We start from the raw sequence: 21,032 nt of genomic DNA on the forward strand, positions 1-21,032 counted from the left end.
CAAGACAATTATTCTCTTTACGAATGTGCTTGTTGCATTTAACAATGAAGCACTGTTTAATGTTGGCCGACATTACCGCTAGGACAATGTTGACTTAAGCTGTAAATGATGCTTATCCAGGTAGGACAACAGCTTCAGACGTAGGGTATTAGTAACAATATCGGCCCATCTCACAACACACACAACAGTCAATTATAGGGGCGCCTCTACTTAGCCTCCTGCTACACTGTGTGAAAATCTTTGTCACTGAACCAATAAAACATCTCACAGAAGACAATTTTATTAGTCCCAGGCACACAGACAGATATATCTAGTGTTATTTGATGATTTCTTGTTATCTGATTCCAAAGACTTTTTGCATCATTGAGTTTCAACTAAGATCTAAATGTGTTAGGTGTGCCACTGCAAAGCATACAAAACAGGAAACTCACAAAGATTTCTTTGTTCAATTACCTCTTTCTGAAATTTGATAACAGATACTTTCAATGATAGACACAATATATAAAAGGATTTCAATTGGATGTGTGATCCGATGAACAGTGCGGAGATATTTTTGATAAATTATAACTTTATTTCTTGTGATAATTCTAGCTGCTGGGTCAACTGTATGCAACCTCAACTGAAACGATTCAGATCACGTTATCAGTAAGGCTGCCTGCTTTTTGTGTGAGATTATTCATGTTGTTTGTTGTTGTTTTCCGTCTCACTCAGCAGTTTTCCGGCTCTATGACAGTGGCTTGTAAATAATGAGGTCTGGACCAGAACCTGCAGGGGTACTATGACACGCACTCAGACAAGTAACAGAGTCTAACCATCTGTGAGTGAGTGAGTGAGTGAGTGAGTGAGTGAGTGAGTGAGTGAGTGAGTGAGTGAGTGAGTGAGTGAGTGAGTGAGTGAGTGAGTGAGTGATGATTTTACGCTGCTTTTAGCAATATTCCATCAATATTACTGCAGGGGACACCAGAAATGGGCTTCACACATTGTACCCATGTGGGGAATTGAACCCGGGTCTTCAGTGTGACGAGCGAACACTGACCACTAGGCTACTAGGCTCTGATCTATGATGCTGCTGTTTATGACCATTAAAGGTTACTGGAGAGATTTACCATTCTGTTAAAAATTTCTAAATCTACGTATACATTTTCTATATCCACCCATTTTCTCACCAGAATATATATCATCTCCCCATTTCAGAAAAATAGCCTCGCTCTTTCTTCTCGGCAGGATATTCAAAGAAGTGAAATTACCCTGCCTATTGCTTCCTTTTTGTCTCTACACCACTTTTTCAGTTGTTTAAATTATTAACAAAGATATAGCAAGCATTACACTATGAATAAAGCACAATGCAATGAGTCATAATGAACACATTTAAGGTTTTTGAACTCTTGTGGTGAAGACTTCAAATTGAGAACAAATTGTCAACAACTTTTCAGATGTATTCTCAACAAAAGTCATTTTTTTTAGTTCAACTTTTTGTTTTATTTCTTCTGCCTGTTCCCACTGAATCTGATAATGGAGATGTGGCCTGCCTATCATCCCTTATTCCACATTGTGTAGTGGATAGGTCATCTGCCCGGAGAGTGAGTGAGTGAGTATGGTTTTACGCCGCTTTTAGCAATATTCCAGCAATATCACGGCGCGGGGACACCAGAAATGGGCTTCACACTGCCCAGAGAGGGGAAGGTCAGTAGGATGGAGCTTGCTGTTACCATGCCTGGTAGAAAGCAGTTAGCTGTGTCAGAGTGGAGTATCTCAGTGGGCTGGCACTATAAACCACGTAAGTCAGACTTGTACAAGCTGCAACATACACACACATGCATGCAGCTATGTAAGTGAAATAATCTGGAATGCCACATTAAACCCAATTTCACCTCACCACACATTATTCCACTTAACCTCAATTTTTTTCACCCTCACCTCACATTATTCCATCTCACCTCACCTTATTTCACCCTCATCTCATTTAATTCCATATCACCTCACATTATTCCATCTCACCTCAAGTTTCTTTCACCCTCACCTCACGTTATTCCATCTCTCCTCACATTATTCCATCTCACCTCATGTTATTCCATCTCACCTCAAGTTTCTTTCACCCTCACCTCATGTTATTCCATCTCTCCTCACATTATTCCATCTCACCTCATGTTATTCCATCTCACTTCATGTAATTCCATCTCACCTAACGATATTTCACCCTCACCTCATGTTATTCCATCTCACCTCACATTATTCCATCTGACCTTACATTATTCCATCTCACCTCATGTTATTCCATCTCACCTCACATTATTCCATCTCACCTCATGTTATTCCATCTCTCCTCACATTATTCCATCTCACCTCATGTTATTCCATCTCACTTCATGTAATTCCATCTCACCTAACGATATTTCACCCTCACCTCATGTTATTCCATCTCACCTCACATTATTCCATCTGACCTTACATTATTCCATCTCACCTCATGTTATTCCATCTCACCTCATGTTATTCCATCTCACCACACTTTTGAACATGTCACATCATGTTATTCCATCTCACCTCATGTTATTCCATCTCACGTCGCGTTCTTCCATCTCACCTCACGTTATTCCACCTCATCTCATGTTATTCCACAATGGCCTGATCCAGAGAACCATCACAGCACTACATCTAGCATTTCATTACAGGATATCTGCTTAACTACTTTCAAGATCTTTTAGATCTGTTTTCCATCAAAACCAATACATGTCATGATTTGTATTTGGTCCCATTCCAGGTTTTAAGGAATAGAGTTACTGGTCATTTAATCCTAAGCACAACTAACCTTCACAATTAACCAATTAACCAATCAGTTATGACTTAATCAAAAATATTCACATATACATCATTGCATCTCTTGCAAATATTTCTTGTATTCCTATTTCCTGAGTCCTCAGAGACTTGTGGTGCACAGAGGATAATACTTTAAATGTACTCACAGCGGATTGATACACTCCCTGCTCCGTGACTTGACTCCCTTGCCGCAGGTCCGTGAACACTCGGTCCACTTAGTCCACACGGACCAGCCTCCGTTCACTGGCTTTGGTCCATGGCGGCCATATTTCACACATTTACCTTGGCGACACCACTGAAAGGCCAAGGTGAGGGGGTTAACTTTTGCATGTGGGAGAGAATGTTGTTTAACATATGTTCTACCTTGTATTTGGAAAGTACTTGATTCTGATTGGTCAACGAGAGGTATCAAAACACAACAACAATCTCGTCATTGTATCCCAATTGCATGGATTGATGCTCAAGATATCAATCACTGGATTGTCTAGTCCAGACTTGATTATTAACAGACCGCCATCATATAGCTGGAATGTTGTTGAGTGTAGCGGTAAAAACAACAAAGAAAACCAGAGATTTGTTAATACACAAACTGTTAATTCAGACAATTCACCAGGAATTAACCAGAACTAACAGGGTTTCACTGAACACAATAGCATGATTGATATATGTTACACACTGCATGTAATCAAATATTATACTGTACAAATTCTGGAATTTTGACAAGCCCATTTCCATTTGGTTCACTAACAATCCAGAAGTCTGTATGACCAAGACCAAGCCCCTGAGGTTTCACCAATTATTTGGTCATTGGGCTAAGCCGAAGCCGAAGCTGAACACTAACATATGACTGATCCTACACAGAAACAAACAACTCCTGCCTTGCAAGTATTGTATGCACTATGCATTTATCTAAGTCGCCTGATAGACTATTTCCCCACACACCCTGGTTGTTGTACCAGACGACAAAGGAAGGATAGATAGTCAATATGTGTGGATTGAGTATGTAATTGTAACCACCTGTTGGGGTAGTTGCTCATGCTATCAACCACTGGTCTCCCTGGCCCTAACTTGGTTACATACGTACCGCTGCAACAGCCGGATTATTGCTGCCTGAGCTAAACACATTCACTCACTCACTGAAATCTCCTTCTTTATTGCAAATTGTCATTTTCTGAAAGACAGTAAGTAAGAAAGAAGTAGAAAAGGCAAATTTAACACATTTGCATTGTAATTTTTTTGTTTTTTTCCGGAATCAGCAACAACATAACTGCCATTGCATAACAATCCCTTGTATCTGTGTGTTGCTGGTGAGTCAACATGCACCTGTTGTTGATCGTTGATCTGCCTCAATCAGCCAGAACTGTTCAGGCAGATATGATACACATACCCAGAGGGCTTCGTGAGCATTCACCAAACACAGTAACACTTACAAATGATTTTTGGAAAGAATTTCAAGAATTCCTGTTCATGTCAAGAGTTTAAATGAGGCACGCCCCAGTAGAAGTTTGTAACTACTGGTGCAATGCATAAAAGTGATCAAAAGTTGTAGGAAGACGTCACCTTGCAGCACCAGCCATCACGGAGGTGATCAGTGCACAGACACAATCAGATCCCTTCACCATAAGCCACACTGACCTACTCTCAAGGAACTATGTCTCATTTTTTTTAATTGTCACTACAAGCACAGAAATAAACAGCAACCTGCTCTGAAATCTTCTGACATTTACTTGGAAAAATGAGCTGGTTTTCTTCAGCTCTCATTCAGACTGAAGCTTAGATAATACGTTTGAATTAGCCTAGGGCAGGATATGATATTCTAATGTTGTTTTTATACAAGAAAAATTAAATCAAACAACTGTCATCAATTTAACAGGTTAGTTTTTTTCAGACCTTGTTTAAACATTGTAGAACGCACTATAGATCCAGTTACAGGTCTTGTTTGTGTCTGGTAATTCAAGTTTTTGTAATCTGATGTAATCTTTTATTCGGTACTTGAAGAAATATTTGTTCATGAAGAGATATGTATCCTGACTGCAACACTAGGCCCCGAAATACATCTTTTTAAGCACAAAACATAGATGCGACACTTCCAGATTTCCGCATCTACTCCGACAAAGAATGATAGCTGTGTTAGACTACCAAATGGGAAATTCTTTGTTTACTTTGTGATTTGTTCCCAGGCAGCGGACCTAAAAAGCTGCCGTGATAATTATATGTGAGCAAGACATCTCAACAATCAATAAATGTTGGAATAAATGATTTTGGAATAACAAAATGTTGGAGTTAAACTGTGAAACAGCTATAAAATTGGGTGTACTTTCTTGGCCACCTCTCTGCCAACTACACTCTCAAATGTGACCAAGTTGCACCTAATACTATCTCACCCAAAGCGACCAAGTTGTGCCTAATACCATCTCCCAAATGTGACCAAGTTGTGCCTAATACCATCTCCCCAATGTGACCAAGTTGTGCCTAATACCATCTCCCCAATTTGACCAAGTTGTGCCTAATACCATCTCCCCAATGTGACCAAGTTGTGCCTAATACCATCTCCCCAATGTGACCAAGTTGTGCCTAATACCATCTCCCCAATGTGACCAAGTTGTGCCTAATACCATCTCCCCAATGTGACCAACTTGTGCCTAATACAATCTCCCCCAATGTGACCAAGTTGTGCCTAATACCATTTCCCCAATGTGACCAAGTTGTGCCTAATACCATCTCCCCAATGTGACCAACTTGTGCCTAATACACTCTCTCCCAATGTGACCAAGTTGTGCCTAATACTATCTCCCCAATGTGACCAAGTTGTGCCTAATACCATCTCCCCAATGTGACCAAGTTGTGCCTAATACCATCTCCCCAATGTGACCAAGTTGTGCCTAATACCATCTCCCCAATGTGATCAGGTTGTGCCTAATACAATCTCCCCAATGTGACCAAGTTGTGCCTAATACCATCTCCCCAATGTGACCAAGTTGTGCCTTATACACTCTCTCCCAATGTGACCAAGTTGTGCCTAATACCATCTCCCCCAATGTGACCAAGTTGTGCCTAATACACTCTCTCCCAATGTGATCACATGTTGCCTGCTACACTCTCCCCCAATGTGATCAGGTTCTGCCTAATACTATCTCCCCAATGTGACCAAGTTGTGCCTAATACCATCTCCCCAATGTGACCAAGTTGTGCCTAATACCATCTCCCCAATGTGACCAAGTTGTGCCTAATACCATCTCCCCAATGTGATCAGGTTGTGCCTAATACAATCTCCCCCAATGTGACCAAGTTGTGCATAATACCATCTCCCCAATGTGACCAAGTTGTGCCTTATACACTCTCTCCCAATGTGACCAAGTTGTGCATAATACCATCTCCCCAATGTGATCAGGTTGTGCCTAATACTATCTCCCCAATGTGACCAAGTTGTGCCTAATACAATCTCCCCCAATGTGACCATGTTGTGCCTAATACCATCTCCCCAATGTGACCAAGTTGTGCCTAATACACTCTCTCCCAATGTGATCACATGTTGCCTGCTACACTCTCCCCCAATGTGATCACATGTTGCCTGCTACACTCTCCCCCAATGTGATCAGGTTCTGCCTAATACCATCTCCCCCAATGTGACCAAGTTGTGCCTAATACACTCTCTCCCAATGTGATCACATGTTGCCTGCTACACTCTCTCCCAATGTGATCAGGTTCTGCCTAATACCATCTCCCAAAATGTGACCAAGTTGTGCCTAATATCATCTCCCCAATGTGACCAAGTTGTGCCTAATACACTCTCCCCCAAAGTGACCAAGTTGTGCCCAATACCATCTCCCCAATGTGACCAAGTTGTGCCTAATACTATCTCCCCAATGTGACCAAGTTGTGCCTAATACACTCTCCCCCAATGTGATCACATGTTGCCTGCTACACTCTCCCCCAATGTGATCACATGTTGCCTGCTACACTCTCCCCCCAATGTGACCAAATTGTGCCTAATACACTCTCCCCCAATGTGATCACATGTTGCCTGCTACACTCTCCCCAAATGTGATCAGGTTGTGCCTAATACCATCTCCCCCAATGTGACCAAGTTGTGCCTAATACCATCTCCCCAATGTGACCAAGTTGTGCCTAATACACTCTCCCCCAATGTGACCAAGTTGTGCCAGCAACGCTCTCCCCCAATGTGACCAAGTTGTGCCTACTCACTAACCCCGAACCTACAGCTCTCCCCCAATGTGCCCAAGTTGTGCCTACTCACTAACCCCGAACCTACAGCTCTCCCCCAATGTGCCCAAGTTGTGCCTACTTACTAACCCCGAACCTACAGCTCTCCCCCAATGTGACCAAGTTATGCCTACTCACTGACCCCGAACCTACAGCTCTCCCCCAATGTGACCAAGTTGTGCCTACCTACCATACCCGCACCACAAGAGGTTCCTTCTGCTGCTGGCAGGAACTTGGTCTCACATCGCTTGTTGCCCCGGTAACACCACAATGCCTTACATGTGTCCTGAAGAAAAAGTATCAAATTTTAATTGGAAGGAAGAAGATATTTATTATTTTAATCACACTTATATTCCACCAAAATGGGAAATTCACTGCAACACTGTTCATAATAATATTGTAACTATATTAAACCAACATCAATCCCCAAATCTGAGGAAACCTGATACAACATATGGCAGTTTTAAATTGGAATGTGTGTGTCCGCTTGTCAAGTAACTAACTGAATAAAACATAATTAAAGCACAAACATCTATGACATTTACACAAACAGCTCTGTCAGTAAAGATTCTCACCTTCCCAAAGTCATATGTACAAAGCTTGGCCTTGCTGCCGAACTGCCACTTGCACTGGACATCAGCATTGTACAGCTCACCAGGCAGCTTAGTGGGGAACTTCAGCTCGGCCACATGCTTGGGTTTGTCCTCCAGGCAGTCAGCTTGAGGGGTGCTGGGGAGTAACGAGGAGTGAGTGAGTGAGATGGGTTTAACACCGCTGTAAACAACATTTCAATTATATCAGGTGTCAGCTTGATGAAACCCCATAAGAGATCTGGTCTGTTTTTTGAGGGGAGATAACCTGGATTATCAAAGCAAGTAGGCCTCAGTTATGAGTGTTCCAATATTCCAGTATTCCATGGATATGTTTGGATAGTATGGAAAGTTTTGGAATTAAAACTTTCTTGTCCAGTGTGTATAAGGAGCCAATATTCATTTGATGAGGTCACAGACTCATGGAGCCTATCCGTGGTGTATGAGGTGAGGTGAGGTGAAATTGGGTTTAACGTCGCGTCCAAGATTATTGCACTTATATGGCGACGTGCATGCACATGTGTGTGTGGCTGCTTACACTAGTTCAGACTGATGCCGATTTATAGTGCCAGCTCACTGAGATACCATGCCGCAGTTAAACATGAATACCCCACTCAGACACAGTATACTGACTCCGAGCCGAACAGTTCTTGTTTTAGCCCCTTAATGCCGAGCGCCTGACAGGGTAACAACAAGTACCATCTTTTAACGTCTTTTGGTATGACACGGCCGGGGATCGAACTCCTGACCTTCCGCTCTCCGGGCGGACGCTCTACCACAAGACCACGGAGGTGGTTCCGTGGTGTATGAACCCACAGTTGACCGACTTACTTGAGGAACTTTGTGAGGTAGTCTCTGCTGCACACTGACCACTGGAAGAGACCATCTTTCCCCATGAGGGTAGGAGCCATGATAGACCCAGCACTGTGTGTGCAGTAGTTCCCCTCGCCATCATGGTACATCCCAAAGCTGCAACGCACAAAAATGCAATGTTATTTCTAGATGAAAAAAATTCAAAAAGAAAGAAATTAAAATTTTAGAGATAACAGGAGATAAACAACAATCAACTACTGGATTGTCTTGTCCAGACTCCATTACTTATGGACTGCATGCAGTGATATCATGGACCCTAAATAGTTAGTGTCCATGGTGATATACAGCTGTAATACTTTTCCACATTCACAACTCACTGCCAGGTCATTCTTGGCTAGCTGTACTTACTTATGTCCCATCTCGTGCGCAATGGTGAGCGCGGTGGCCAGTCCTGTGTCCTCATTGATGGTGCAGCTTCGGATTCGGTTACACATGCCCTCTATGGGAGCAAAACCTGAACACAAGGGGGATAACTCTCAATACTTCTGTATTACTTCTGTACCATTACATACTGATTGTGAGAAATACTGAAGCAACAAACAACTCCTGTTAAACAGTAAGATTCAAGTCACTTAAGATTGTCTAAGTATGTTTAGTCATCATCTGCTGTCTGTTAGATGATGGTTAGGCCCTGCTCTGGTTAGATCACAGATCAAAAGTTCTGACAAAAATAATGAAATGTATGTTTATGACAAAACATCTATGTGAAAGCATCCTGCAATAGTGTGATTGAGCCAGTGATGTTGCACTTATTGCTGCTTTTTAACAGTGTTCCAGTTACATTACAGCATGACGTCTGCTTGATGGGAGAGGAAAGCCCGAAGTGGTGCAGGTCCTAGACATTTACCACAAGCACGGGTATGATGCTAACAAACCTCGACACATTATCAGGGTGAACCGGGATTCTCACCCATGAATTCATAGTCCCTGGCATGCCCAATGATGCAACTCTGCACAGCAAATTGCAGCGCTTTAGATGACTGGGCCACCAATGTCCCCGGTTGTTGTTGAAGTACATGATAGATGTGTGAAGGGTGCACACTTTTTGTGATCACATTTCACTCCTGTTGTTCTTATAAGTGGAGATGAGTGTTTAAAGGTCACAAATTCATTATTTTAATCAGGAAAGAGACTACTGCCTGGGTACTAAGCTTTATACAGAAATATATATCACCCACCATCAATGTTAGCTTACAACTGTACAAAGAGAAAATGTTCTCAATGCATAGGAACAACATTGAGAAACCAGACGGCTTTTAGTAATCAAAACAAACTTGGCATTTGAGGCCTGCATGGAACGGTCTGCTTAATAACACTGAGCTATGCACCAGTGGAAGTACAACAAAAACTTACCCTCCCTACCTTTGATATTTCATTAATGAAACCGGTACAATTCAGTTCTTAGATCTTCGAAAACATTTTGGTTCAACTCCAGAATAAATCTTGCCTTTTTTCAATATTGTTTAAATTAGTTTTCATGATAACGCAATAAATAGCTTCTAAATGTCAACAGCCACCATTCATAAACAGCACTTTTTTGCCTAAAGGGAACTAGGTTCTGGGAAATTGGCAGACTCTGCAAGTTTAATTCAAGTCATTCAAAACTACTTTGTCTGCTTACTCCAATGTTATGATGCATTACTGTGTAACAGTTCTGATTACCTATAATTTCATACAAGGCAGATATACCAAATAAGCAACAAATATTGAACATACACTCCCTCTAACACAAGTAACAAATCTACATTGCTCAAAATATGATTATGTAAGTCTTGTTTCCAGTGTGAAAATATTAACCAAATTAAAGGCAAAAAGAAAAACCCTATAGTGCCTTATCAAAGAATAGTTTGAAGGCAATGATTTGAATAATAGCTCAGTTCTGCAGCACATGTCTTGTTGGAAATGTTGGCCATTGTGGTGGGTGATAAAACTATACTACTGATGAGTAAGTGAGTGTGTATGGTTCTATGCCACTTATTATATTGTACAGGCAACATCATGGCAGAAATTGGCCTCACCCATTGTACTATTGTGGGGATTTAAACATGGACTTCAGCTTGAAGAACCAACAATGTAACCACTAGCCTACCCAACCACCCCTTTATTCCAGTTGAAACCATCTATGTTCCATAACATGCTAAAAGACAGTTTACAATATGAATCCAGTAATATAATGGAGTGGACACCAAATTGTTTATTCATACCAAGTGTATCACAGGGTGCATTCTTATAGGAGCAGAGATCCATTCCGGTGAGGAGTATAGCATGGTCATGCTGCCGACCGTTGGCGCCAACGAGGACGGACTGCCAGGTACAGAAGCTGTTGAGTGTTCGATCTGCATGGTGGCTCACAACCAGACCTGGCTACGTAATAACAACACTATGAGGGTTTTTTCCAAAACTTCAGAAAAGGTTAAAGAAAACATTATTTATGTTAATGTCACACAATCTGGATAACTTTCTTCAATGTATATTTTACTGGCGACTTCAGCTATCTCGCAGTTTCCCATGTGTTTGATAACTTGGGGATAGTTTTACTGGAGTGTCATGAACAGAGATATACACATTAGCAAATCAAAACACTACGAAGACATGTGTTCTTGATGATTTACACATTCCATCACCCCAAACTGGCTTCCACATGAGAATGAGAACAAGTTATATATCCTTGGAAATACTGCTGCAGTGTAATCCATCACAATGCTTTGCAGACCATTGTAACGTCATCAGTTACCAAGAAGTCATAATCAAAGGACATCACATCTCTGCCACTGAAGCTGGTTAGATGTACTTCTTACACTGAAGACACTGGTTATTACTGTTTACAAAGTGAACAAGTCAGAAGAATGACCAGAAGGTAAATTGAATGTCGCCCTCATGTCTCAAACATATCAATACTCATCAATAAAAGTATAAAAATCAAAACACTCAGGGGAGATTCTCCATATGTTTAAGCATGTTACCAGACTGATTTACAACAGTATTATGCAAGAATCGGGTAGTCCTCTACTTCTTTTGAGTAGCATGTCATCACATTGACTTGCTACTTTACAGGACATTTTCATCACATGGATCAGAAGAGATTTGGCCTTCCTTACAGGATTATTTCACAATATGGCCAAGACCCAAACACCATCATTCCATCATAACTGCTTGTCAACATGCACAAACAGTGACCAGGCTTGACGAGGCGCCCAGAAAAAAACACAATGGCGAGCTCTAAACAGCAGAGTCTATTGTGTGCCCTGGCAGGTGATGCATGCCACTGTTTCCAGGATGTGACAATCAACTCAAGTATGTCAAGACAAAAATGTGTCACCTTATTAACACGTTTTCACACTAATTTCATGCTTGAATTACTGTAATGATTTACAGTATACAGCAGTTCATGAATACTACAACGCCTTCCAGAACGTCCCAACGTACACAACCAATAATCATAACCTGATGTTTGCTTACCATACACCCCTCCAGTAGAATGAGACCAACCCACATGTCATCTTTCCCTTCCAGTAGAATGAGACCAACCTGCATGTCAGCCTACTAACCTGATCCCTCTCCATAAGAATGTGACCAACCCGCATGTCAGCTTACTTCATCCCCCTCAAGTAGAATGAGACCAACCTGCATGTCAGCTTACCTCATCTCCCTCAAGTAGAATGAGACCAACCCGCATGTCAGCTTACCTCATCTCCCTCCAGTAGAATGAGACCAACCTGCATGTCAGCTTACCTCATCTCCCTCCAGTAGAATGAGACCAACCAGGACAATGTTGATGGTGCTCCCCAAGCTCTGGTCCTCAAACAGCTTGGATACCTGCAGGGAATCAAACATTTTCTAAATTACAGTATTCTAAAAAACATAAGAGACTCTGCTGATTTGATTTTCTCAGGAAACATGAAGGTGACCTTTAAGCTATATTCATGCAAATTCACGCCTTTGGCCTCAAAGGGTGGTGTGGTTAATGAATATGCATGAATTTCACAAATAAATCCTGTTACTAAACTTTCACTACTTTCATGATGTTTTAACTGTTTCATAGTTTATCCATCTGAACATATATTCTGCTGACCCACATAATGATGGCATCCACATTCATCATCGGCCATTTGTCACTGCCTCATTGTACTACTATATAAGTAAACAAGCACCATTGTAAATTGCTAAATGGTAGCATTCATTTCAATTCAAACACAGAAACTGTGTCATTTCCCTCTCTTTCATCCCCACCCAACTCCAGGCAGTACTAGTAAATAGCAAATAATCTGACAACTACATAAATGAATTATCTATATCATCACAACCAGCCTTGAAAGAAAGTATTTCCTCTTTTGACAAACACAGATTGTATCCCAGGCTCTACTACACCTAAAGGAAAGGTGTGGTCTTATAACATGTCTTCAGTCCAAGTGTCATGCCCTTTCAGTAGTCATGGTATCACACAGTCCCATAGTGACCGAGCTCTTTGCTAATTATCAGCTTCCTTCTTGTTGATATATTATCGAGGAATGTCCGGTAGTTTGACCGAATATGGTTTACATGTGGACGTATATACCCAGTAAAATGTCCAGTATATGCACAGTAAATATCCAGAATACACCTCGTATATGTCCAGAATACACTCAGTATATATGTCCAGAATACACCCAGTATACATGTCCAGAATACACTCAGTATATATGTCCAGAATACACTCAGTATATATGTCCAGAATACACCCAGTATATGTCCAGAATACACTCAGTATATATGTCCAGAATACACTCAGTATATATGTCCAGAATACACCCAGTATATGTCCAGAATACACTCAGTATATATGTCTAGAATACACTCAGTATATATGTCTAGAATACACTCAGTATATGTCCAGAATACACTCAGTATATATGTCCAGAATACACTCAGTATATGTCCAGAATACACCCAGTATATGTCCAGAATACACTCAGTATGTCCAGAATACACTCAGTATACATGTCTAGAATACACTCAGTATATATGTCTAGAATACACTCAGTATATATGACTAGAATACACTCAGTATATGCCCAGAATACACTCAGTATATGTCCAGAATACACCTGGTATATGTCCAGAATACACTCAGTATATATGTCCAGAATACACCCAGTATATGTCCAGAATACACTCAGTATATATGTCCAGAATACACTCAGTATATATGTCCAGAATACACCCAGTATATGTCCAGAATACACTCAGTATATATGTCTAGAATACACTCAGTATATATGTCTAGAATACACTCAGTATATGTCCAGAATACACTCAGTATACATGTCTAGAATACACTCAGTATATATGTCTAGTAGAGGTGTAACGATACGGGAGGGTCGCGATACGATACGTATCGCGATACAGGGGTCGCGATACGATACGTATCACGATACAGTGTTTACTGGTACAAGCTAAGCCAAGTTGATGTCTTTCTGCTCTCTAAAAGATCTGACAAGTACAGTTGAAGAACATATAAGGTGTTTATTTACTGTTATAGCAAATTGTCAGCAATACAGTATGTTTTACTGAAACAACAAACTGGCTTTGAAATTGTTAAACGTATTTCATGTTTAAAAGTACCGTATTTTCGTTAGTATAGTGCGCACCTATGTATAATGCGCACCCCCTCTAGCGGTTTCAATATTTGGGGAAAAAAAAGAAATTTGAATATTATGCGCAGAAAAAAATTACACCGTACCCCTTCAGCGAAGTCCGGCAAAGGAACGGGTGATGAGAAACTTCGTCAGTACAAATTCGAAATTTGAGATAAAAAATCACCAGACATGTTGATTTACCGTTTAAATTGTATTTTTTGTTCAGCTAGGCATTGTTTTCTATCCAGGGATTAAGATTACCTTGTGTATTTTCTCGTAAACTAAGCCGGACACAGCAATCAGCTGTACACACGTTTTCTTGGAATCTACCGGCGATTCGGTCAAGACACACCCAATGATATAACTTTACAGGATTTTAATGCAAGGATCGGCAAAAGTTGTATCTGAAACTATTTTTTTATCAGGAATAATATATTCCAATATCTTGTTAATTTAGATGCAGCTTTTACTCAACATATTTAAAATAATTATAACCCTAAGCGAAGCAGCTGATCGCTATTGCCGGGTATTATTTTTTACATGGAACCAGTCTGACCAGTCTCCGTCAAGGCTCCCGTGCACGTGATCGCAAGAATTACGTGTTGACATAGAATCGTCCAACAAAAACAAATATGACTTTTAACGAATCAAAGTATGGCATTTATGATATATGTATCCATTCTCTGTCAACTAAAGTTCGTTTCAAGGCGTCAATAGCGGTAATCTGACCGTGGTTGCTGTTAATAACGGTGAGTTGTGCGATCTTCCGATCGCTTCACACCCAATTTCGCCGAAATTAATAAAAACAATATTAAAGGAATTTTGAATAAAATTATTGAAATAAGTTACAAACATAAGTCCAGATATACAAAGAACACTTTTTATAGCCAGAGAGTGTAATTACATGAATAATTTGCGAACTTCAGTATTGATTTGTTGACATGGTATTTCCGGTGTTACGTGCACAGTAATGTCTTTCCATGGGGGAAAAACATCAAAACTCATTAAGTAAAACTGTGTCATGAAAATATCGTATGTATCGCGATACATGCTTTCCAAATCGATGCATCCTATCGTGGGCTGTGCATCGGGATACAATACTGTATCGCCGTATCGTTACACCACTAATGTCTAAAATACACTCAGTATATATGTCTAGAATACACTCAGTATATATGTCTAGAATACACTCAGTATATGTCCAGAATACACTCAGTATATATGTCTAGAATACACTCAGTATATATGTCTAGAATACACTCAGTATACATGTCTAGAATACACTCAGTATATATGTCTAGAATACACTCAGTATATATGTCTAGAATACACTCAGTATATATGTCTAGAATACAATCAGTATATATGTCCAGAATACACTCAGTATATATGTCCAGAATACACTCAGTATATATGTCTAGAATACACTCAGTATACATGTCTAGAATACACTCAGTATATATGTCTAGAATACACTCAGTATATATGTCTAGAATACACTCAGTATATATGTCTAGAATACAATCAGTATATATGTCCAGAATACACTCAGTATATATGTCCAGAATACACTCAGTATATATGTCTAGAATACACTCAGTATATATGTCTAGAATACACCCAGTATATGTCCAGAATACACTCAGTATACAAGTCCAGAATACACTCAGTATACATGTCTAGAATACACTCAGTATATATGTCCAGAATACACTCAGTATATGTCCAGAATACACTCAGTATATGTCCAGAATACACTCATTATACATGTCTAGAATACACTCACTATATATGTCTAGAATACACTCAGTATATATGCCTAGAATACACCCAGTATATGTCCAGAATACACTCAGTATACATGTCTAGAATACACTCAGTATACATGTCCAGAATACACACAGTATATGTCCAGAATACACTCAGTATACATGTCTAGAATACACTCAGTATATATGTCTAGAATACACTCAGTATATATGTCTAGAATACACTCAGTATATATGTCGATAATACACCCAGTAAATGTCCAGAATACACTCAGTATACATGTCTAGAATACTCTCAGTATATGTCCAGAATACACTCAGTATACATGTCTAGAATACACTCAGTATACATGTCCAGAATACACTCAGTATATGTCCAGAATACACTCAGTATATATGTCTAGAATACACTCAGTATATGTCCAGAATACACTCAGTATATATGTCCAGAATACACTCAGTATACATGTCTAGAATACACCCAGTATATGTCCAGAATACACTCAGTATATATGTCCAGAATACACTCAGTATATATGTCTAGAATACACCCAGTATATGTCCAGAATACACTGAATATATGTCTAGAATACACTCAGTATATATGTCTAGAATATACTCAGTATATGCCCAGAATACACTCAGTATACATGTCTAGAATACACTCAGTATATATGTCCAGAATACACTCAGTATATATGTCTAGAATAGAATCAGTATATATGTCTAGAATACACCCAGTATATGTCAAGAATACACTCGGTATATATGTCCAGAATACACTCAGTATATATGTCTAGAATACACTCAGTATATATGTCCAGAATACACTCAGTATATATGTCTAGAATAGAATCAGTATATATGTCTAGAATACACCCAGTATATGTCCAGAATACACTCAGTATATATGTCTAGAATACACTCAGTATACAAGTCTAGAATACACCCAGTATATGTCCAGAATACACTCAGTATATATATCTAGAATACACCCAGTATATGTCGAGAATACACTCAGTATATATGTCTAGAATACACTCAGTATATATGTCCAGAATACACTCAGTATATATGTCCAGAATACACTCAGTATACAGTATATATGTCCAGAATACACTCAGTATATATGTCTAGAATACACTCAGTATATATCCAGAATACACTCAGTATATGTCCAGAATACACTCAGTATATATGTCCAGAATACACTCAGTATACATGTCTAGAATACACTCAGTATATATGTCTAGAATACACTCAGTATATGTCCAGAATACACTCAGTTTACATGTCTAGAATACACTCATTATACATGTCTAGAATACACTCACTATATATGTCTAGAATACACTCAGTATATGTCCAGAATACACTCGGTATATATGTCCAGAATACACTCAGTATATGTCCAGAATACACCCAGTATATGTCCAGAATACACTCAGTATATATGTCTAGAATACACCCAGTATATGTCCAGAATACACTCAGTATATATGTCTAGAATACACCCAGGATATGTCCAGAATACACTCAGTATATATGTCTAGAATACACCCAGTATATGTCCAGAATACACTCAGTATATATGTCCAGAATACACTCAGTATACATGTCTAGAATACACTCAGTATATATGTCCAGAATACACTCAGTATACATGTCTAGAATACACCCAGTATATGTCAAGAATACACCCAGTATATGTCCAGAATACACTCAGTATATATGTCTAGAATACACTCAGTATATATGTCCAGAATACACTCAGTATATATGTCCAGAATACACCTGGTATATGTCCAGAATACACTCGGTATATGTCTAGAATACACTCAGTATATATGTCCAGAATACACTCAGTATAAATGTCCAGAATACACCTGGTATATGTCCAGATTACACCTGGTATATGTCCAGAATACACTCAGTATATATGTCCAGAATACACTAAGTATAGGTCCAGAATACACTCAGTATATGTCTAGAATACACTAAGTATATGTCCAGAATACACTCAGTAAATATGTCCAGAATACACCTGGTATATGTCCAGAATACACTTGGTATATGTCCAGAATACACTCAGTATATGTCCAGAATACACTCAGTATATTTCCAGAATACACTTGGTATATGTCCAGAATACACCCAGTATATGTCCAGAATACACTCAGTATATATGTCCAGAATACACCTGGTATATGTCCAGAATACACTCAGTATATGTCCAGAATAAACTCAGTATATGTCCAGAATACACTCAGTATATTTGTCTAGAATACACTCAGTATATGTCCAGAATACACTTGGTATATGTCCAGAATACACCTGGTATATGTCCAGAATACACTCAGTATATGTCCAGAATACACTTGGTTTATGTCCAGAATACACTCAGTATATGTCCAGAATACACTCAGTATATGTCCAGAATACACTTGGTATATCTACAGAATACACTCAGTATATGTCCAGAATACACTCAGTATATTTGTCTAGAATACACTCAGTATATGTCCAGAATACACTTGGTATATGTCCAGAATACACCTGGTATATGTCCAGAATACACTCAGTATATGTCCAGAATACACTTGGTTTATGTCCAGAATACACTCAGTATATGTCCAGAATACACTCAGTATATGTCCAGAATACACTTGGTATATCTACAGAATACACTCAGTATATGTCCAGAATACACTTGGTATATGTCCAGAATACACTCAGTATATTTGTCTAGAATACACTCAGTATATGTCTAGAATACACTCAGTATGCGTCCAGAATACACTTGGTATATGTCCAGAATACACTCAGTATACATGTATGTCCAGAATAGACTCAGTATAGGTCTAGAACATGCTCAGTACAACCCAGTAAATGTTCAGTATATACATGTATTCAGTATATGTCCAGTATATGCCAGAAATATCCCCAAACAACTCTGTACAACTCCAGCTGACTGGGTGAGGCATATACAATTATTTCTTTAGGGTATAACTTGATGGTGGGTTTCTTTTCATATTCCACAATTATAACCTTGCTGTCTTGATCTTAAGACTTACCATATTAAACAGGGTGAGTGTGTACGTTGTTATATTCTTGTCACCATGGTTATGGAACATTGTTTTATCCACAACAACCAACATCTCCACTGTTCTTTCCATGACTGCTTGGGTTTGTGGCCATTGCTTCCTACTGGCACGGCGCCATCGTCCATAAATGTCATCCTGGAATGCTTGGGTAAATGCTACCTCAAAAGAGAAACAAATTAACTCTAATAAGTCAGTGTATAAAACAAATTGTGGAGGTGTTTGGACTGGTGGTTGCTGTTGTTGTTTGGGGTGGAGGTGGTGGTGTTTGGGATTTTATTTGTGTGGTGGCGGTGGGGTTGTTTGCAATTGTGACTGGGTGGGGCTGTTTTGGGGGGATGTTTGTGGGGGTGTTTGGGTGGTGGCTGTGTTTGTGGGGGTGTTTGGGATTGTGTTTGGGTGGGGGTGTGGTGTTGGTTGGGGTGTTTGTGATAGTGTTAGGGTGGTGGAGTTTGTGGGCTGTTTGGGATTGTGCTTAGGTGGTGGTGGCTGGGATTGTCTTTGGGTGGTGGTGGCGGTGTTTGTGGGTGTGGTTGGGATTGTATTTGGGTGGTGGTGGATGGGATTGTGTTTAGGTGGTGGTGGTGGTGTTTATGTTAAGGGGATGGTGGCTGGGATTGTGTTTAGGTGGTGGTGGCGGTGTTTGTGTTTAGGGGATGGTGGCTGCAATTGTGTTTAAGTGGTGGTAGCAGTGTTTGCGGGGTTGTTTGGGATTGTATGTGGGTGTTTGTGGTGGTGGTGTTTGTGGGGGTGTCTGGGTAGTGGTGTTTGTGGGGTTGTCTAGGTAGTGGTGTTGTGGGGGTGTTTGTGATTGTGTTTAGGTGATGGTTGAGCTGTTTGTGGGGATGTCTGGGTCGTGGTGGCAGTGTCTACTACACTGAACAGAAAGTACTGGATGGATAAGTATAAGACACTAGACTCAATCTGCTTCCATCACAAAACATTACTTGGAAACTGGGACAAGGTGGCCAAACACCAGCAGATGTGGATCATCACCTTCCAGGATGAATTCCTGAAGACCTGCCCTGACCTGACAAAGCTAATCTCCAACACCTACTAACTGTTCTACTTTCCTTCATCACCACAAATGTGGAGGATGAAAACCATAACAAGTATGGCACCTGCCACGTCACAATTTCTCTTTCAACCTCACAGCAGCCTGGGTGGCAGGCAGATCAAGCTGTCTCTTGTCTGCCCAATTTACCTTGTTAGTTGTAATTATATGTTTGTTTTCTTGAACCTATTGAACTTGGTTGAAAATGCCAGGCCAGATGTACAAAATAAAAATATTTGGTATTGCCAGTTGAACACTAAAGTCACTTAATGGAACCTGCCATGCAAAGTGTTATGGCAATGTGGAAACTAAATATTTGATGTTTTTGTGTAAACACTGTTTATCAATATCTTTGCTATCCTTGGATGGCTACATACTGAGTGAGGTTCATGTCTGTCCTACAGTGGGAAGGATGGCTACAGACTTAGTGAGGTTCATGTCTATCCTACAGTGGGAAGGATGACTACAGACGTAGTGAGGTTCATGTCTGTCCTACAGTGGGAAGGGTGGCTACTGACTGAGTGAGGTTCATGTCTGTCCTACAGTGGGAAGGATGACTACAGACTTAGTGAGGTTCATGTCTGTCCTACAGTGGGATGGATGGCTACAGACTAGGTTCATGTCTGTCCTACAGTGGGAAGGATGCATGGCTACAGACTTAGTGACGTCCATGTCTGTCCTACAGTGGGATGGATGACTACAGACTGAGTGAGGTTCATGTCTGTCCTACAGTAGGAAGGATGACTACAGACTTAGTGAGGTCCATCTCTGTCCTACAGTTGGATGAATGGCTACAGACTGAGTGAGGTCCATTTCTGTCCTACAGTAGGAAGGATGACTACAGACTGAGTGAGGTCCATTTCTGTCCTACAGTAGGAAGGATGACTACAGACTGAGTGAGGTCCATGTCTGTCCTACAGTGGGATGGATGGCTACAGACTTAGTGAGGTTCATGTCTGTCCTACAGTGGGATGGATGACTACAGACTG

General features: G+C 40.1%; 1 protein-coding gene across 4 annotated transcripts in view; it reads right to left on the reverse strand.

Annotated features, from left to right (window-relative positions):
* The window catches only part of LOC124142529 (A disintegrin and metalloproteinase with thrombospondin motifs 16-like), a 225,781-nt gene that overhangs the window by 22,523 nt on the left and 182,226 nt on the right, over window positions 1-21,032 (reverse strand). For 3 of the 4 annotated variants that reach the window (XM_046511062.2, XM_046511058.2, XM_046511061.2), the window contains exons 6-13: window positions 18,963-19,147; window positions 12,237-12,320; window positions 10,709-10,868; window positions 8,853-8,958; window positions 8,463-8,600; window positions 7,617-7,770; window positions 7,232-7,327; window positions 2,964-3,112 (exon numbers count right to left, since the gene is read on the reverse strand). In XM_046511062.2, the coding sequence (XP_046367018.1) occupies window positions 2,964-3,112; window positions 7,232-7,327; window positions 7,617-7,770; window positions 8,463-8,600; window positions 8,853-8,958; window positions 10,709-10,868; window positions 12,237-12,320; window positions 18,963-19,147 (1,072 nt within the window). Of the gene's footprint in view, window positions 1-2,963; window positions 3,113-7,231; window positions 7,328-7,616; window positions 7,771-8,462; window positions 8,601-8,852; window positions 8,959-10,708; window positions 10,869-12,236; window positions 12,321-18,962; window positions 19,152-21,032 lie in introns of all 4 variants that reach the window. The other variant, XM_046511063.2, reaches the window with a different exon arrangement.

The sequence above is a fragment of the Haliotis rufescens genome, unplaced genomic scaffold (assembly GCF_023055435.1).
Source record: "Haliotis rufescens isolate VD_foot unplaced genomic scaffold, xgHalRufe1.0.p SCAF_17, whole genome shotgun sequence".
Classification (NCBI taxonomy): Eukaryota; Metazoa; Mollusca; class Gastropoda; order Lepetellida; family Haliotidae; genus Haliotis; species Haliotis rufescens.